The sequence below is a fragment of the Brachyistius frenatus genome, unplaced genomic scaffold (assembly GCF_029030835.1).
Source record: "Brachyistius frenatus isolate BFR_SWC_R1_liver_20210118 unplaced genomic scaffold, ASM2903083v1 Contig_29, whole genome shotgun sequence".
Classification (NCBI taxonomy): domain Eukaryota; kingdom Metazoa; phylum Chordata; class Actinopteri; family Embiotocidae; genus Brachyistius; species Brachyistius frenatus.
In genome coordinates, this window is record NW_027210628.1 from 4,429,410 (window position 1) to 4,449,460 (window position 20,051).

At 46.7% G+C, this 20,051-nt stretch overlaps 1 protein-coding gene across 7 annotated transcripts in view; it reads right to left on the reverse strand.

The window, feature by feature from the left end:
- Positions 1–20,051, reverse strand: part of palld (palladin, cytoskeletal associated protein) — a 54,206-nt gene that overhangs the window by 1,638 nt on the left and 32,517 nt on the right. For 4 of the 7 annotated variants that reach the window (XM_069699308.1, XM_069699309.1, XM_069699307.1 and 1 more), the window contains 11 exons: positions 8,793–9,467; positions 7,734–7,878; positions 7,231–7,332; positions 5,978–6,016; positions 4,832–5,053; positions 4,180–4,329; positions 3,729–3,817; positions 2,684–2,816; positions 581–788; positions 336–501; positions 68–201 (listed from right to left, as the gene is read on the reverse strand). In XM_069699308.1, the coding sequence (XP_069555409.1) occupies positions 68–201; positions 336–501; positions 581–788; positions 2,684–2,816; positions 3,729–3,817; positions 4,180–4,329; positions 4,832–5,053; positions 5,978–6,016; positions 7,231–7,332; positions 7,734–7,878; positions 8,793–9,467 (2,063 nt within the window). The remainder of the gene's footprint in view (positions 1–67; positions 202–335; positions 502–580; positions 789–2,683; positions 2,817–3,728; positions 3,818–4,179; positions 4,330–4,831; positions 5,054–5,977; positions 6,017–7,230; positions 7,333–7,733; positions 7,879–8,792; positions 9,468–20,051) is intronic. The other 3 variants (XM_069699311.1, XM_069699310.1, XM_069699312.1) reach the window with 3 other exon arrangements.

Sequence of the window (20,051 nt, forward strand, 5' to 3'; positions counted from 1 at the left end):
TTGATATAAAGCGACACAGGAAGTGTTTTATTCAGAGAGCAGCGTGTGCGTTACGGTCTGAACGTACTGTGGACATCAAGCCGTGCCGTGCTGGATACGATGCCGGCGTCATTCTTGGCTGACACGGTGTACCAGCCGGCATCTTCTTTCATAGCGGGCTGGATGATCATACACAGGTAGCCACAGTTGTCCTGGTGCATGCTGGGAAAGAGCAGTGACATATATTTTAAGTATTGACTTGTCCTTTTTTGGCGTTACATCCATCCGGTGCAAAAGCGGTCTGAAAGTATTACAAAAATGTTCTCTGTAGTTTGTGTATTTGATATATTATCTACCTGATTCTGTCGGTGTTGTGAGTGAAGGACTCGTTCTCCCTCTTCCAGAAGATCTGCGGGTAGGGAACGCCCGCGACGCGGCACTCCAGTCTCACAGGATGACCCTCTGCAACACTCGTGTTCTGCAGCTTCTCGAAGAACGACGGGGCCTTGTGCATCTCTTTGGCTGTGGAGAGAGTCGTGTCACTGAGGTGCTCTGTAACTATCCCGTATGCTCTGTGCGCAGGCCAGTGTTTCCTGTTCACCTGCCACGATCAGTTCCAGGTTGAAGGAGTTCTGGCCGGCTCTGTTGCTGGCGATGCAGGTGTAGATGCCTGCGTCGCGGCTCGTCACCGGCTCGATGACCAGCGAGTGCACGCCGTTCTCCCTCACCAGCATCTTGTGGGCCGAGTCGGGGCGGATGGTCTGTCCGTTCAGCTGCCAGATGAGGTCGGGAGTGGGGAGGCCGCTCACCTGCACAGGAAACATTACACTTCGGTGAGTGTGCGAGTCCTTGTTGGTGGGACTGTGCAGCGACGGGTTGCTTTGAGTTTCTGCTCTCCGTGCTTGTTTTTGTTGGAGGAAATGAGTATATTAGCTGCATGTGGTCTGTGTGTGTTTACTGGGAGTATGAAAAAACAGCAGTGTTTGCTTAATGTGTCTGTGTTGTGTTGGTCTGGAGGAGCCCGGTCGCCTGCACGCTTTGTCATGGGAATAAACCCTAGCCAGAAAAGACCAGAGAAACCCAACACCTGCTCCACCGCACCTGGAAAATGAGCCACTGTGGACACCCATATGATCAGCAGTATCACAGAAATCACAAAGGAGAGTAGACTAAGCAGTAAGTAGTTCTGGAAGAGGCCCAATACACATTTAGAAGTTGGGACATTTTGAGAGTGGAAAGTCCAGCAAGACTCTAAATGACCTGTAAATAAATATCTGCTGTAAATATCCTTAACATTCAGGAATGGAAACTCTCCGTTTGTTGCTTAAAAAAAACAACAGTCTTTTTAGAGCGGGTTAATTGTGGGTCTGATTTATTCTATTACGTGTACCGGCTTTCAAAGAGTTTCAAAGTGCTCCAGGCTGCAGGAAGGTAAGGTGAAGACAGCGGATGAAGACAAAAAAATCACCGAGCACAGGCGGTGGGAGTGGCGCGAGGGGGAAATAATTGTAGAAAAACCTGATCCCACTTAATCCCTGAAAAACGACACCTCCGTATTCTCCCTGTCTGCTCTGCGAGCCATTCATAACACGAGGAAGTGATGAAACATTGCGTCTCCGCTGGTGTTTTTAGATCTCCTGAAAGAAACGGGAATGCACGGAAAGGGAAACGTTTCTTTGGCAGCGATGACACGGAGCCTCCCAGAGAGCAATACAGACGCTGAATTAAAGGGCAGATCTGAAATGGCTTTCTCTATTACTATGATTAACATATTCTCTTTGGTGCAGGCATTTTTCTTTCCAGTCGTGTTATTTTAGACCATCTCATTCTCTTCTCTCTCTCTATCACAGAATAGCAGCACGGTGAGATAATGTGTTCACCTCCAAGGCTAGACGGTAAACACAGGAGGTTTAATCAAAGCAGGAGTTTTGGTTAGTGTTCAAACTGTTGTTCCAATAGATTCAACTTTAAGTAAGCAGGCACAGGGTTGAAGTGAAAACTGGCCGAGTTCATTGCTAGAGATAGCATATGAGATCAAAAAACTGTCTGTAATTTGTCTCTTCTTTTTTTAATAATGCCGTTCAGGATGCATCACTGTGTCTTGTTGGAGCTGAACAAAAACACGACATCGGTCTATTACCAGCGGAAGCTGCTTGGTGTAATAAAACGCGTTCAGAATTCCTTCATCCACAAGTGTTTATTAAAAATCTGATCTGATTGGAAACCCGGCGATACTACGTCCCGCCCACAGACAGCAGGAGCCCCAGGCCTGTCAATCAAACAGACCCCCCCCCCCCAAACACGGCTTTTTGGAGTGCATTTTCTAATTTTACGGGAAGATTTTCAGATGGACAGCCAAAAAGGGAATTTTAGCTAACAGCACCGAAATAACTAGTGTAAAAAATGTATTGATTTAGAATTTGCTGGGAGTGGTTGAATGGGAGTCTATGGAGCCAACCTCTAGTGGCATAAATTGGTATTGCAGCTTAAAGCACTTTCAGCCTGATTTTTCAGACCCGGAAGCTACATCCACTTTTATATACAGTCATAGGCAGCAACGCATCCATCTCCCTTTCCCTCCTTTATCACCACATACAGCCTGTGTTGCTGCAGGTTGCACTCAGAGGTGTGTGTGTGTGTGTGTGTGTGTGTGTGTGTGTGTGTGTGTGTGTGTGTGTGTGTGTGTGTGTGTGTGTGTGCTCACCTTGCAGTCCATCCGGCACAGACGGCCTTCCTGCACGATGAGGTCACCGGGCGCCTGCAGGAAGTGGGGGCGGAAGTGACGCTCCTGGATGTTATCGTTCTCGTCGCCGCTGTCTCTGGACCTGGACCTGGGCCTGACGGAGATACACAAATCTGAGTATCTGGGATTAAAATTCCACCTCTGGATTCATGTGTTGTTGTTTTTTTCCTGGAATTTAAAATTTGTATAAAATGGTAGGATTTGAATTTTTGTCAAAAAAAAAGGGCAAGATGTATAACATTAAACTTTCATTGAAGCATGAAACTTAAATGCTTTTTATGACATCACATAATAACACAGGCCTATCATTTTATGAAGGCTCCTTTTGGAAATGGTGCAATACTCTTTTAAAGCCTAATTCTCTACTTATTTCACCTTTCACAGACATAATATCAACCTTCAACTTGCTCTGTTGTGACCTATGAGAATTTTCTTTAAGCCCTGTGCAGCAGGGCAGGACCCTCGGGTGTTGTTTCTGTGATTCTGCCCTGTAACAACAGTGACATCACCACTGTGCCTGCACGTCAGCGAAGCAGAGCAATAAAGAGAGCGGGAGACACTGCTTGTTATCTGGATCTCTCTCTCCAAACATCCCTCAGCTCTTATCTAATCAGGGAGGCTTCATCTGCAGCTCACAGGTGGTTGTACTGCACTGTGAGCGTCTGTGATCATCTGTACATATTTCTATATCTGGTCGTGCATGAAGGCACACTGTATATACAAGGTCATTAGAGCAATGAAAAACAGAGCAGAGCAAACAGGTGTTCCCGCTCATTAACACAGCGCTTTTTCTTTCCTGCAGTTGAACAAAGCAAAGCAAAGTGCGATTCAGCTCGAGCTTCTTGGAACGTTTTACTGTGCGGAAGTGTGCGAGCGAGCACAGAAGCCGTGCAGATGGTGAACGAGCCTGCAACACATGTGCCAGCCAGCAGCTTCGAGGTCATGAATAAAAAACACCAGCGTAGTTTGTCTTCTCTCCGTCTCCTGTCAGTCGATGAAGCCTCACCTGCGCATGTGTCCGGGCGCCGAGCGCTGGCTGCGGCCCCGCTGGTTCACCGCCTGCACCATCATCCTGCCGGTGCAGCTCACCCGGCCCTGGGAGGGGAAGAGACGGAGAGAGATTATTAGGTGATGACACACCACCAGCAGCAGTCAGACTGAGAGGAGGGAATTAGATGTGAGTGTTAGAAAGCCTGTACAACATGAACGTTTGACCCTGAGGAGCGTTTTAGTGATTTCCTGTCTCATTCAACGCCCTCTTCCGCTTCAGGCTGGAGAACATTATCTTAATAGGCATTATTCTCCCGTTAATGTGCCCTGACATCTACAGGCGGCCAGACGTGCGTGTGTGTGTGTGCGTGCGTGCGTGTGTGTGTGTGTGTGTGTGTGTGTGTGTGTGTGTGTGTGTGTGTGTTCTATAATATTTCATGCTGTGTTTTCCTGTCTCGTCGGCTCACCTCAGGGTTGCCTGCCAAGATGGTGTAGTTGCCGTCATCATCCAGCGAGGCTGCAGCAGTGTGCAGAGAGCAGGTCCCGTCAGGGTCTCGGCTGATCCTGTAGTGCTCGCTCCTCTTGGAGATCTGCTTGCCGTCTTTAAACCAGTAGACCTGCGGCACGAGATAAGAAAAAAAACAAAAACACTAAAACCACCAGACTAATTATGACTGAACAGATTTAGATGCCTAAATCAGGGGGCACTTTCTATCTCTGTAAAAACTGCGTACATAGCAAGATACATCTTTAGTTTAGGGAACATTTGACTGTTTAAGCTGTTTAATGTGATGCCCTCTGACTCTTTTGCCTCTGTCGCTCTCCTTTTTTTTTTTATCGTGACGCCTGTCATCACCGTGTCATTAGTGCTCACAGAGCCAGGAAGCCAGCCCAGGCCAGTGTGTGTGTGTTCCTGCACAGGGCCTCTTCTTATCACACGCAGAGAGCACATGTTCAATATCTACACCCTCCATCATCAACATCACACATCAGCAACTCCCCAAGTCAGGAAGCCAAGCCATCATAAATGCTTCAAAATTACAGACTAGAATATCTAATAACAACAAACCACAGTGATGTTTAATCACTCAGGGTGTTGACATTCGGACAGCGTCCCACCTTTGGTTTGGGGTCTCCGTTGACCTTGCAGGAGAAAGTGACCGGCATCCCCTCAAAGACTTTGTAGTGTTTGAGCTTCTGGTCGAAGGACGGCGTCACCCCCTGACCGGCGGAGTCCTCGTCGTGCTGCACGTCGTCGTCCGACTCCTCCATCGGAGAGCGCTCCAGACGGAACTCAATCTCACTGATGAGGCGCTGCTCAAAGCTGGACACTTTGTACTCCTAAATGCCAGACAGAGACACGGAGATTCAGAGAAAGAAACACTAGACTAGAGAGAAAGAGAGTGGTTTGTATGATCACAGTGATGCCAAGCACATTTAAAGGCGTGCAGAGGGAAATCAGTAAAACCCAGCCTGCCCTATTTCAGGTTTCTTTACACACTCATTAACCTGTCTTCATTGTCACCCAAACTACCAACTTTCCTCCATTTTCCTAACCCTCTTTGCCCAGATGAGCCACTCCTCCTTCCCACCGCCTCCATCAATCTCTCATCACCGCAGCTTTGCGGAGGAACATCTGCAGAGCGGCCCGGTCTGATGACACATCCCGCAGATAATGACAGGCCTCGGGGCACAGCTGCAGAGCCAGCGTTTATCCTCCTGGACTCACTCTGCCGCTCCGAACGACAGCCATCGCAGAAATCCTGATCTGCTGCGGTTTTATCCTGGAATAGCACTGAGGCGGCTGCTTCCTGTCTACAGTCTGTCAAAGTAAAGGTTGCGCTCACTGCTTTAAAAACAGTAAAGATATGGTTGGATCCCTGCTTTGATTATAAAGGCAGAGCAACGCTGCAGCATGCATCGTGTGACAGCAGCAGAGTGACGACCAACAATCCTGGTCAAACCAAACGTGCTGGTAAACATGCTTCAGTATGTGACGTTCATATTGCACATACTGAACAGCAAGGAACAGCAAAGGGTGCAGATTTTGACACGCATACTGTTTACATTACTTTTTATATCTGCCTGTGAATGATCAACACGAGGTGACCAGTGGATGTCTCCACATCAGACATGACCCTGCTGGCTTGATACACACCTAAAATCTTAGTGTGACTTTGTTTACACGGCTACACACAGAGACATTTCACACAGAGTGAATGATAAAAGACAGAGCAGATGTCAGAAGGAGAAGGTTCCAATAACCTTTTGAGGGCAAGATTCTCTGTGGGAGGACTTGTCTTCCTGTTGAGAAAAAACACAGGTTTTGTTTGTGTGTTGTGTTCCCGCTGTGGCTCACACAAGGTGGGAAACACAGCTCTCGATGGTACAGTGTAGCACGATGCATCGGTGCTGCTGCATTCCCAGGTGTAAGTGCACTGCTCAGAGACATGCAGGGCTGTTGTTAAGAGGCATCAGCAAAGTGTGAGCTCGGTTTTATCTGTCAGTGTGGACACAACTTGTGCTCTGGTGATGTTTACTTGTGATCTTCACTGTGACTTAGGGTGACTGTGTGTCCACTTATGTGGGACTGATCTGCATTTTGATTTAATGCCCCACATTTTGATTGGCTCTAGTTTTCAAAGGTCAACACTGCAGGACAGGCACTTTTCTATAATCTGCAAATGCAGCTACAACAAAGATGTTACTTGTGACTTTACTATGAAACTTTAGCTTCCTTTAAGGTTCCTGTACTCAGCATGGGAGTTTGAAAAGTTGCATTCAAATCATATATATGGGTTTAGTCCTTCACATGCTAACCTGTAACCTAAAGTTCTAAATTCGATGGACATATCAAAGTTTTAGACTAATTCTTAACATTGTGTGTCCCACATTGTCCCACACAAACTCACTCTACTATGACTTCACTCAGCTATCTGTACTTTCTCTTAAAAGGTGATACTGCATCATTCAGAGCCTGTTCACCATTATCAGGTTTATAACAAACCTGGACCAGCTTGAAATAGCTTTATTAAAAACAAACACCTGAAGTCTTTATCTTGACTTGAACTGAAAAAAAAAAAAGCTCCTCTGTGAAATACACAACTCTCCTACTGAACTGTTTGGTGGTTCACAGTCAGACAAATGTCCACCAAAGCCTTCAACGGTGTTACTCCACAGCGTGTTTGCAGCAACACTGGTTTCTACCAGTTTCCATAAACAGAGCTTTTTATGGCGGAGCTCTGGAGGACTTTACAGTGTTTACAGTGACCGTGGAGGTGGAGGTGCAGTCTGATCCAACAGGATATAAAGGAGAGGCAGTGATCAGGAGACAGGGATGACACCGGTGAAGTATCGGTGGACAAAAACAGAAACGTGCAACAGAGGGTGTAAAAAAACACGCAGCTGGTGTAGAGATATTAGTATCCAGGCCCGTGTGATTTCATGTGTGTGTGTGTGTGTGTGTGTGTGTGAATTCCCCATCCAGGTGTGTGGATCCTGATAAAGAGCCAGCGTACCTGTGTGACCGGCTCCTCCTCTGAGTCCTGTGTGTTTAAGACTGTGGCAGCGTTGTCAGCACCCAGCAGTCTGCGAGCCATCTTCTCCTCATAGGTTAACCTCTGGAAGCAGGGATTAATGGGGTCAGCGCAGGTTAGTGTGTGAGTCGCACAACACAACACTTCTACACACCATCACTATAAATACTGTATCTCAGCTTTGTGTTAATACGAGATGTAAAAACAAAAAAGCATTTTGACTTTATTGCGGGGCGCATGACATAAAAACCTGTTAAAATACACTTTTTAATGTTTCATCTGTTTCCTTTCAAGGATTGTATGATTTATTGGGACACTCGTTAATCTGTGTTAATGACTGAAAACGACTCCAAACACACAGTTTCAGTAATTGACTAGAACACAGACACACACACACACACACACACACACACACACACACACACACACACACACACACACACACACACACACACACACACACACACACACACACACACACACACCTGTTGACCATTGCTTATGCGCTCCTCTTTAAAGCGCAGCTTCCTCTCCAGATCCTGGATGACGGCATCCTTGGATCCCTGGATGTCTGAGTCCGAGGTGGCGCGCGGCGTCCTGGTGACCGAGGACTTCCTGGGGAACGCTTTGCTGAAAGGAAGAAAGAACAAAATAAAACCTTCAGTCAATACTAAGAGTTGTGGTTCCCCTCAGCTCTGCAACACACATTATCTGAGCACTCCTTCTCTGGCTCTCTGACTTCCAGCCTTATCTGGACGTGTCCAGCTATAGCATTCCTCTATGTGTCTTCTTATCTCTCAGCAGGAATGCCAGTATGAGAGGGGGGTGTGCAGCAGTGAGTGAAGGGTTGATGAAAAATTACTGGCAGAGAGATGAAGGTGGAATGTCCTTGATGGTGGAGGGGAGAAAACAGAAAAGTAGATTTCTCCCACCGGGCCAACCATCCGAAGAGGATTATCTGCACAACAGATTTTTATCAGCTAGCTCAATATGCAGAGCTCAAAGTGAACAATCCTGAAACCCTGCACTCCGTATCAGCTGGTTTGTTTGGTTTCAGTGTTTATTTGACTCTGACACACCTTTCACTGTGAGGTCCTCCTGTATATTTTCTTGCCATATTTGAGCTGAGGCTCTCGCACCGTCGGAGCACTGTTGTGCGCGCGTGTGTGTGTGTGTGTGTGTGTGCGTGCGTGTGTGTGTGTGTGTGTGTGCGTGTGTGTGTGCGTGTGTGTGTGTGTGTGTGTGTGTGTGTGTGCGTGTGGGTCTGTGTGGGCTCTCTAGTCAGCATTTCCCTGTAAACATGCTGCATAAAAATGTAAACATGTCATCTTCAATCCAGCAGGTTTATCTGAAGGAGAGCTGCACTCAGACACACTGGACCGGCCTGATGTGGAGCATAAAGAGATTATGTAACCTGACAGACTGTGGAGAGAAAGTTGTGTGTGTGTGTGTGTGTGTGTGTGTGTGTGTGTGTGTGTGTGTGTGTGTGTGTGTGTGTGTGTGTGTGTGTGTGTGTGTGTGTGTGTGTGTGTGTGGACACTCACACAGTCCCGTTGCCTTTCGGGAGGCCCAGGGCGTTGACGGTGGGGCTGCCGGGCGTGGTGGGTGTGGAGGGCAACATGGAGGACAGGAAGCTAGAGGCCGGAGACGGAGGGACGGACGAGAACGGCGAGGACATGTCCGAGTAAGCCGGAGACATGGGGACGGGTGGAGGGGGAGGAGGCGGGGGAGGGGGGAAGTCTTGGGCGAGGCCTGATGGAGAGGACAGGTTGCTGGAGCTGAGGAAGGGTGGAGGTGGAGGCGGGAAGGAAGGCGAGCTGGGAGACTCGACGCTGCCGGCCTTGGTGAAGGGGGGCACGGTGACCCGGCCAAAAGGCTTGTGTGAGGTGGGAGGAGACAGCGGGGAGGAAAGGCTGGAGCCGGAGGAGCCGGAGGACTGGGTGACGTAGCCTGCCCCCCCGGGGCTCTGAGCAGCAATGAACTGCTTGGGCCGGGCATAGTTGAATGTGCTGGCCTGCATGGCTGCGCTGCTCTCCAACTCCTGGAAGGAGGGAGGAGGGGGCAGAGGTGGAGACGGAGACGGCGGAGCAGGTGGAGGTACTTCCTGAAGTGGCTGCTGTGGTGGAGGCGGGACTTCCTGGTTCTGCTGCTGCCAGTTGGCTGCTTCCTGCTGCTCCAACAGAATCTGGTCCTGCAGCTGCTTCAGCTGCAACGGGTTCCTGTGAAGAAGAACCACGATCAGATCAGAAAATTAAGTCATTTTATGAATCTCATTCAAACTAATCTTCCACTTTTTATTGGAGGGAGGGGGTCTGTAACAAAATAACAGTAAAAAATTACAAAATCCTGCATCTGTTTCCAGTTTATGGATGACACAATAGTGTGGTCTCCATCCAACTGTAGTCAGAACAGAACTGGCAGCGCGGTTGGAGGCCAGATGTGAACAGAATCAATGGAGTTAAAATGCCAGTCAAAGTGTGTGTGTGTGTGGGGGGGGGGGATTGAGAGACGTGATGATGTTCATTATGAGAATGACATCAGCAGCCAGTCAGTCATGTGTCAGTAGGAGTTGAACTGTGTGAACTGCTCTTCCTCTGCTCTGGAGGTGACAGCTCATCATGCCAGAGGTTTTTGAGCCGGGCAGTGAATTCTGGGAAGGAAACCGCTGCACGAGCAGCACGGACTGATAGTTTATCAGCCTCTCTCAGCCTTTAACAAAGACCTGTTAAACAGCCAGACTGTTGACAATACATCAAGTGTGGCGCAGGAATCATAAGATAAGTAACAGTGAGGAAAACAGCTCTGTTCCTGTTGTGTTTAACAGTGCAGCGGTTCACCCTGAAGGACTTTATTCTGGTCCAGATGTTTTTCTATCTGTAAAAAAGTGAACCACACTGTGAAGGTGTGGCTTCTTTTATTTGAATGGATGTGTGATGAAAGAAAAACAAAAATGTAATGTTGACATTGGATGATGAAGTATTGTGTTTTTATCAGAGGTGTGGTTGTGCAGTGTCGGCTGATTAACTGCGGTGTCACGGAGGAGGAGAGCGCGGCTAGAAATGTTGTAATGTCATCGGCTCTAAAGGTTACACCACCGACACAAACTTCACACGCACTACGAGGGGTTTTTAAAGAGGACAGAAGTGACCTCTCGTGGGTCTGAAAACATAAAAACCTTGAGACTGTCTTGCTTTGTGTGTGTGAGCCTGATGAGTTCCTCGCAGGCAGCCTGTTCAGAATATACTGTACATCCCAGCGGTGCCTGTTGTCAGGAGTCCACCAAGTTCACGTGCCCAAATCTGTTCCAGATGTCGAATAATCAGCGGAGTGTTTCCACTATTTTTCATCTGAGACAATGCAGAGACCCTCCTTCTCCTCCCTCCCTCCCTCCATCCCTCCCTCTCTGTCTCTCTGTAAGCTCTGACCAGCACACATCTGCAAACGACACCACTGGATATTTGACAAACCTGACAGTTGCAGCGTCGTGTAACGAACCCGCCGCGCAGGCCGACAGCAACGTGACCGATCGGTCTGTCTCAGTCGGTTATTTCGGTCAAATGCTTCCCCTCCAGAGGAGCCCAAATAAATAGTCATAAATTCAGAAGAGGCCATAGCGATCATTCCAGCCCGCCCCCACCTGCCGCCCCCCACACCCACATCCACCCCCCACCCACACCCACCCACACCCACCACACTTTCTCTCTTCTTTTGTATACATTTTCCTCCCCCCTCCCTCCATCCTCCGAAGGTCTCCCGTTCAGGCCTCCACCAAAAGACCTCTTTTACAGGAATAGTTTGGCAGCTCGCAAAGCTCGCAGCGGTTTGATTCCTTTTTTGGCTGTGTTCTCGGAGCGGCCGGCAGAAGCACTCTGCCCGTCTGCTCCAGCCGAGAGGAAACGCACTTAATTTCCTCGCATGCTCATCCCCTCCCTCTCCTCTCCTCTCCTCTCCTCTCCTCTCCTCTCCTCTCCTCTCCTCTCCTCTCCTCTCCTCTCCTCTCCTCTCCTCTCCTCTCCTCTCCTCTCCTCTCTCCTTGACACACTGCTTTACTGCCTCAGCAGGAGAGACCTCAAAGACCTTCTCAGCGTTTGTTCTCGACACCCTCCTATGTAGAATATTGTATTTCTATAGTCTGAGAAGTTTCTTATTTGTCTGAGAGTCGATATTATCCAGCTGTGACTCACATCACCCCCTCAGCTGTGAAAGATGGTATTTACTTCCTCTACAACTACACAAGCACCTTCATTCACTGCAAAGCCAAATTGTATCATAACATAACATCTCCTAGTATGGTCAAGAAATCCATGATTCAGACATAAAAACAAAGAAATCAAAATTAAATGCCCTGACATGGCACCATTCAACATAACAGGCTACTAAATTTGCCACATTAGATTGTCCTGTTTGGACTTTTGCTTCATATCTTAAAAAGCATGAAAAGGTCAGCTTGTGTTATTTGCAGCTGCATGAACAGTTTAATGGTCCCACTTATGGACTCACATCAAGTGAAGCAGGACTAGAGGTCGTTGGACTCTCTGACCCGCATGACAGCTGACACTACGACCTCCTCCATCCCTCCTGACCTCCACCTTGTGTGGAAGTCAGCTCTCCACAAGAAGAAGGAGAAGCAGGCCTCTCTCTCTCACTCTTTGTCCTTGCGGTGGAGTGGGGCTGAATTAGGAGGGAAGTGTTCCTCTGTCGCCATGCCAACGGCCCTGTGTTTTGCTGCTCAGGTCTGAGCCAACTGGCCCACAAAGCGCCGCCGAGCTTCGCTGAGAGAAAAAACGCTGCAACTCTCCTCCTGTCTGTCATTCCAACTGTAACACAGCATTACTCTTAATGTGCCTCTCTTTTATTCTGACCCGACTAGCTGGTATAAATAGGCAGAGCCCATCAAGACTTCCCATTTTCATCCTGAAAAATACTTTCCTTGGGCTGGATCCTGTCTGTAAATCCCTCTTTTTCTTTTTCCTTCTGGAGGAATCTGGTGTGGAGGATTTTTGTCTCTCCAGTTTCTAAAAGCTCAATAAACAGACCCCAGAGCAGCCTGACAGTAACTTCACTGGAGCAGTGTTTTACAGCCCTGTGATGTATCAGCTTGCTGAGACGTGCCAGACACAGTGGGTCTTTACCGGCAGCATGTTGCTTTAATAAATGAAGATATTTAAAAGGCCATGTTTAGTCCGGGTTGCTTGTTCGTGCTTCCTGAACAATAGCAGCCCGGGGTGCGTGAGAAACCCGTCCACTGTTCAACAAATATGGGAGCCATCCGCCAGCTTTATCTGCCGCCCGGCTCATTAGCTCTGCAGCTGGCTATAAAAGGTCGAGCTGCTTTATTAGACTCCGCCAGCTGATGACAGGAAGCATAGGAGCGGGGAGAGCAGGAAGTTGTTGAGTGTACATCGTCAGTAATGAGGGGTTTCCTTCTGTAAACAACAACATGAGGAGGATTGAGGCCCGGCCTGTTCAGCTATGCAGCAAGATGAACAAGGAAAAAGCTTTCAGGCTTTACACCCCGGGTGTGTTTGCATTGCACCTCTTGCACATTTGTTCCTGCAAACACCTGTGGCAGCATGACCTCGCTGTTTGTAAATGATTTCTACTGAAACTGAGCTCCAGTATCACACATACAGCACAAACACAGCCTGGAAATCAAATCAGAGATCTTTACAAACAGCACTTGACCCAAAGCGTGACTTCAACCTGAAGTTCACAGCAACAGAAATGTGAGATTAAATCAACAAAAAGCAGGGTGTGTGTTGTTTATCTGCTTCCCACACACACACACACCTGGTTCACGGCTGCAGCGTTTTTTGTGTTCATTCACCAGCGTTGCATCATCACTTCACTGCGTCAACGTGAAGTTGTCTGGTTGCCCTCAGGCAGGAACACACCACCAATCTGACATCAGGACTGAGCTGATGTCTGAGTGAAGACGATTAGTAAGACTGTCTGTCTGTTTCAGAAGTGTCTTCTCAAACTTCCCTTCGCTTTTTTTGTGTCATCGCTCATGTCATGTGTCACGCTGGACGTTTCTGAGAAGCTTCAGACAGCAGGACTCACCCCTCGATTGTGAAACCACAAGACAAACTCACACTTAAACATCATGCAAAATCATTCAGGCTTCGGCTGAAGAACTTTCTCTCCCGTTCACGTCTGCCTGCTCCGCTTTCACAAGCCGACCAGTGAAGGAACCGCTCCAATTTTCCAGGAACATGTCAATACAATCTCACAGGCCTGTCTGAAACCAGGGAACACACACTCCCCGCTGTCCATCACTCACATCCCTCCATGTCAACATGATCCCCTCAGCCTTTGTTCTCCTCATGTCCTCCACTTTATTTTCAACCCCACTCCTCCCCGGGTACCCCTCCCCCCTCCCCCCTTCGTTCTCTTTGGCTCTAATTGCACACACACCACATAAAACAGAACCAGACTGTTTTCCTTTCACCCCCCTCTTTAGAGCGTAGCACAGAGCGTTTTTCTTATTCCAGCCACACCAGCAGCTCAGCGGCCTGCTCCGATCAGCCACTTTCTCTCTGCCCTACTTTCTTTCTTTCACTATTATCCCCCCCCCCCCCCTCCCACCAATCTGGGCTCATATTTCATATCCAAGTGGAAGAGGTGAAGAGAGCTCTCCAAAATCAGTGAGTTTTTTCTTTGCACACCTCCATCCATCCCTCTTCGCCCTCACTCCTCCGCCTGTCCGAGTCAGAGGCGGAGTGTTTTTTCTTTTTTCTTTTTTCTTTCTCTATAGCTGGAATGCTGAAGACATTCTTCTCTGGATTGGAGTGGGAAAGACATCGCCATCAAATGGGATTAGCAGCAGGAGCTGAGGGAGAGGAGGACGAGGAGGAGGAGGAAGAGCCAGAGACGGAAAGAGAGCGAGGCAGAAAGTGAGTTCTGTGTGAGTAAGACACAAGCTTTCTCACCTAACAGACCGTATTGTCTTAACTAATCCATGTGACTCCACCAAGGAGCTCTGCAAACAAGACAAGCCCGACACATAAACACAGTTTGTAACACAGACTGGAAAAGAAAACTCCCTGCTTTGCTCACAGTGATGCCGCTCTCCTTCTTCTCTTCTCGTCCTCTCTACACTCGCTACCTTTCTGGAGCCTCAGGCAAATGAATGGGTATCACACTCGCAGAAAAACCACACACCCACTCTGAAAACATATGATTTAAACATTAACATGCCGAGTCAGTACAGCAAGAGAACATGTAAAAAAAAGTCTTCATTCAACCTCAGTCATTTGTCTTCTCTTTCTTCTTCTACTCCCTGATTCAGAAAGTTTAGCTCCAAAACTTTTTTCATTCAAAATATGAATTAAAAGAAATAACTTTTAAAATGTTTCCGTTATGACAGAAACAGTTATAAAGAGGAGCATCTTTCTGGTTTCTGCTCAAAAGTTTGCTTCATTTAAATGTCGATCTACACAAGAGAATAAGAGAGAAGTTTTACCTTCAGCGCTGCGGTCTTTGGTGCAGATATTTCCCCTGCAGGAGTGAAGTGTGTCTCAGTGCTGCGCTGCCAGGTATGAGGAGCATATATAGGCGCTGAGCAGCCAGACAGTGACAGACGCAGCCGCTCTCCCTCTCTCCCTCTCTCCCTCTCCCTGCATGAGTCAGTCTGTCTGCGAGCTCCTCCTATTCACAATAAAAGCCTGCCAAAGACAGGCCCCTTTCAGAATAAAAGCTGAGGCATGTATGCTGACCAAGGCACTTCGCTTTGACAATTAGGAACCAAAACTAGTTGAAGATAAAGAATACGGCCACACCTAAATGCCTTTCTGTTCGACAGAATGATTGAGGAGAGAGCGTCAAAGACAGATTGAAGAAATTAATCATCTAAACAAGTCTCTGGGCTTCAGGTAACACTATCATGACATTTGTCCATTGTTAAAGGTAACATTTGAAACCAGGTCATGACTGGAAATAACAATCCACATTCTTTATAGGGCCACACAGAAACACTATCTACCCTTCAAATGTTAACGGAGCACAGAGGGAAACTATTATCTTCACGCCAAGCTTATGGAACATAATAGTTTTAGACCTTTGGGATAATTTCAGTAATGGACAAACTCCAAATGTCGCTGTGTGTGTGCAAACGCTGCCATCACAACCACAAAAAGATCTACTTTCATTCACTCAAATATGGTCACAAGAATCCAATTTCTCAACAAGATCATTTTCGTCTTCATTTTTGTGGCATGAAACAAATCTTTTTTGTGGAAATTCTATTTTTGTGTGTAATGGCTCTATTTTTAGAGCTGCAGAGTGATTTATGAGTCACGTGTGTTGAGAGGTGGGATGTCAGGGATCCAGTCTGGTGGGGTGTGTTTGGTGAGTGTGTGATTATTGGGGAAAGGTCAGACATCCGGGGAGAAAGTCTGACTCAATCTGATTGGAAAACCCAATGATGCTACGTCCCGCCCACCGATAGCTGTAAATTACCAGACTGCACCACAGGCCTGTCAATCAAAAAGACACGCCCCCAAAATACTGCTTTTTCAAATTTATTTTATAATCAATGATGAGATTATTTTCAGATGGATCGCCAGAAAACTAACAAGGGGTGACTTTAGCTAACGAAAATATCTCTTGGATAAATTTTTATTGACTTAGAATTTCATGAGACCAGTTGAACAGGAGTCTTTGGTGTCAACCTCTAGTGGCGCCCAGTGGTATCGCGGTTTAAGGCACTTTCGCATCGCCCTCATTTATAGCTCATTTCAAGCTACGTCGACTTTTATTTACAGTCAGTAGCGTAAACACATTACTACACCCTCTAATCAACATACACAAGTGGGAGTCGAACAGAGTGTGTCTCTAAGATACCACACGTGCATCCACACTCACCACTCATCCACTAGAGAGGATCTAATCACAGGTTGATTGACCTCATCCGGAAACAATGTCTTTCTCTGAGTGTGTGTGTGTGTGTGTGTGTGTGTGTGTGTGTGTGTGTGTGTGTGTGTGTGTGTGTATTTATCTGTGTGTTTCTCAGTGTTTAACATACCAGGCTGTTCTTTCCTGGGAAACACAAGTCTGCTTTCTACGAGCTGGATCCACTGAAGCCGGTTAGTTTCCATGCTGTCAACTCCCAATCACACAGCCGTGGTCTCCCCTCATCCCCCATGGGCGTCTCTTCATCGTCCCCCCCCCCTCTCCACTCCCTGGCTCCCTCTCTCTCTGCGTGATGAAGGTCAGCTCCCACAACTCTCTTCCTTATTTGGAAAGTTTCTCCATTCCATGCAGGTCACTCTAGCCCACCGACCAATCCAGTGGTTTGTTGGTCTCGTGTCTCAGCCAATCCTGTGTCTCCCATGTCCTTTTAAGGACTGCCCATCTCTGACTCCGGGGGCCGATGTGAAATTATCTGCTTTTCCTGCTCTCTCTTGTGTCTCCACTGACTTCATTTCACTTTTTATACTGTTGCACAAACCTCTTTCTCAACATCATGTCTCTACCCTTTTTTCTTTTCTTCATTTGCTTGTAATCCAACCCTCCCTGTGGCCTACATTCACCAAAGCAAAGGTATCCATTAGAGAACTGATCCAAGTCAGTGTTTTACTTTCATTTGTAATTAGACATTTGATGACAACGAACCACAAGCGAAGCTCTCAGTGTGCAGCCGGAGCCATATGCGGTTCTTTAACGCGCATGTTTCCTGCTTTCCATAAAACCGCAAGCAACACCTCGACAAGAAAGTGATTGTTAATACTTCATTAGAGAGTTCATGACTTGCACCTCGTAAACACAAACACACTGCAAAGAGGAAGCTCTGAGTCACAGAGTAGATATGCGACAAATGCTGGCAGCTTCGGCCCCTTGCTCAGCAATACAACACACACAGAGCTCATACAGTAGATTCTGCTTTAAATAAATGCCATACAACAGGCCAGAAAAAATACAAAGTGACTGACAGCAATGACCAGTCACCTGCTGCGGCTTCACACAAGCAGAAGTTCAGTGTGTGTGTGAGACTGAATGGCCGTTTGTTGCCTTCAGTTTGTGTGCTGCTCCCCTGACAACAACCTCACGGAGGTTAAAGAGGTTTGGAGCTGCAGCCAAAATGGTTTTAATCCCAGCAGTATGGCAGTCATGTCAGCGGACGTGGATTGAGAGGGGCAGAAGGCCAAGCTGCAGGCAATACAGGCCGCATTAACGTGGATTAGGCCACTCTTTATCACTGCAGTATGTAAGCATGTAGATCCTGGAAACATTTACGTTGTGGCACGCATGGTGTCACGTACACACTGTTGTAATAAGCAGCTGTGAGTGTGTTTGGGGTTACTCACCCTTTAGTGCAATTCATTTCACAGAATCCTGTTGCAGATTCACTCTTATTAATGATGATGCTACCTTATTAACCATCCAGACCCCTCAGGTCGACACGTCTGCTTTCTGTCCCCAGAGTCAAAACTAAACACGGAGAAGCTGTGTTCAGTTTTCAAGCTCCACATATCTGGAACAAACTCCCAGAAACCTGCAGGTTGGCTGCAACCCTGAGCTCCTTTAAATCAAGACTGAAGACTTTTCTTTGGGCTTTCACTGAACCAGATTTGAGGATCTTGAATAATTTCTTGTACAAGACTGCAATTTATTTCAGTATTTCATGTCTTACGCTGCAATGTAACCTTTATCCTATTTTAGCTTGTTTTTGTTTCTTTTATTTTAAGGTTTTAATCACTGTTTTTATTATTTTTTTATGTCTTTTTTCTTTTGTATGATGTGTTGATGCTTTTAATGTTTTTATGTAAAGCATGTTGAATTGCCTTGTTGTGGAAACGTGCTATACAAATAAACTTGCCTTGCCTTATGTCCGGATATTGATGACAGCAATAATGCCCAACACCTGTGTGTGTTTATGTGTGTCCCTCTGTGTGTGTGTGTGTGTGTGTGTGTGTGTGTGTGTGTGTGTGTGTGTGTGTGTGTGTGTGCGTGTGCGTGTGTGTGTGTGTGTGTGTGTGTGTGTGTGTGTGTGTGTGTGTGTGTGTGTATACTATCTGATCTATAACTACAGAAAAGAAAATTGTTGCCACGCTGTCATCCGTGTAATTCCCTCGGAGCCCCAAACTTTCCACTTCCTCCCTTAACACAAGCAGATCTACTTTCTTTACCCCGGCTACTTCTGCTCGCACTTAAAATATCTGCTCCCAATAACTATTTATAATTAAGTGCAGGGACTGCTTACTGAATGTTCAGTAGGTCTTTGGCCTGCTTAAATTCACACGCACAACTATTATCTCCCTCTTTTTTTTTTTTACCCTCCTTCTTCATGCGATGTGCTGTAAATCACCCAGTCAGTCAGTCAGTCAGTCAGTCAGTCAGTCAGTCGGTTGTTATTTCAGCATCTCTTTAACAAACTAACAGAAGAAACAACTTAAGCCTGAATCCTTCTTGACCAGCTTCAAGATCAGTGTGGTGGGAAAATGCTAAATTGAGGTCCTGCTTCGTGCCTGTTTTTCATCATACTGAGTAAAAATGTAAAATACTGAGTAGCTACATGAAAAAAAAACATCCCACAGAAACGTTACCAGTGAGAAGAAGAAGAAGAAGAAGCACTTTGTGGAATGAAATCCGTGCAAGAGAACAATTTCATCTGTCAAGTTGATTCCTGGCTTATGAGGGAGAGATTAGTGCTGTGGAACGGTTCGAGGATAATTGTTGCGTCTGGCAGTCGTGCTCGGTGTGACGCCCACCCACACATACAAACCTATAATAGATCGCTTTTCCCTCATTATCACGGTGGTCACACCTTCATCGTGCTGCAGTGTCTTCTGCTCTGTCTTGTTTCGGTTGTTCTCTACCGTGCTTTAGTTGCTGTGTCATATTTATTGCATTAATCATCACTACAATTTTTGTCCCTCATCACAACAGCGTCATATTAGGCCACCATGAACCTTTATCAATGTAAAAAAAAAAAACTGAAACTGAACACCAGCCGCTCTGACACCTCATTCATCAACACAGAAACATTTGAATAAGTGCACACACACAGATTTACAAACTCCAGGTGTTATCGCTCTGTCACGATATGTGTATATACGGTTAAACCCCGGAGAGCCCTGAACAGAGGGCAGTTGTGTTGTTGAATCACAAGAGACCATTGTTGTGTTACAAACAGTGTACTTACATACTAACAGTCACTATTTTGAGTGTATAAGTGCGTTCACACTGTCAAGTACAGAATCATGGAATGTACCAAGATGATGCACTCAAAAGGGTCCAAAAAATAAGTGTGAAATGCTGTAACACTTTCTCCCATAAACGGCCGCCATCATGGCTACGTGGGGGAAGGGGCGGGGCCACTGACATAAATCATTTTTTTAAATTAAGGCGTATTAAGAAGGGGCCGCTGTTCCTGTACGCCACACAAAAGTGTTTAATTTTCACAACTGCTGCTGGGTGAAAGAATCAGTGTGTTTATTGAGTGTATTAAACAAAGGCCACGAAAACACGTTCATTTCTGGGTAAAATAATTAAAGCTGCAGTTATTTTGGCGGGTGATGTGTTCACATACTGAGGTTATTTCCGGTCAATGCTGAACGATTTGAAACAACACTGCGCTGTAAAAATTCCAGCACTACACAAGTAAGAATCCAAACATGTAAGAGCACTATTTGTTTGTTTACAAAGGGAAGTATGTCATCGGGAACACAGAATATAACTCAGTCCAACATGGCCGTGTCCTAATGCTGAGATACAACATGAGTTACTGCTCGTCTCAAAGTATCCTCTCCGAGCATGTCTCACTGCCACACAGTAGCTTTAAAATCTTTATTTAGACCCTT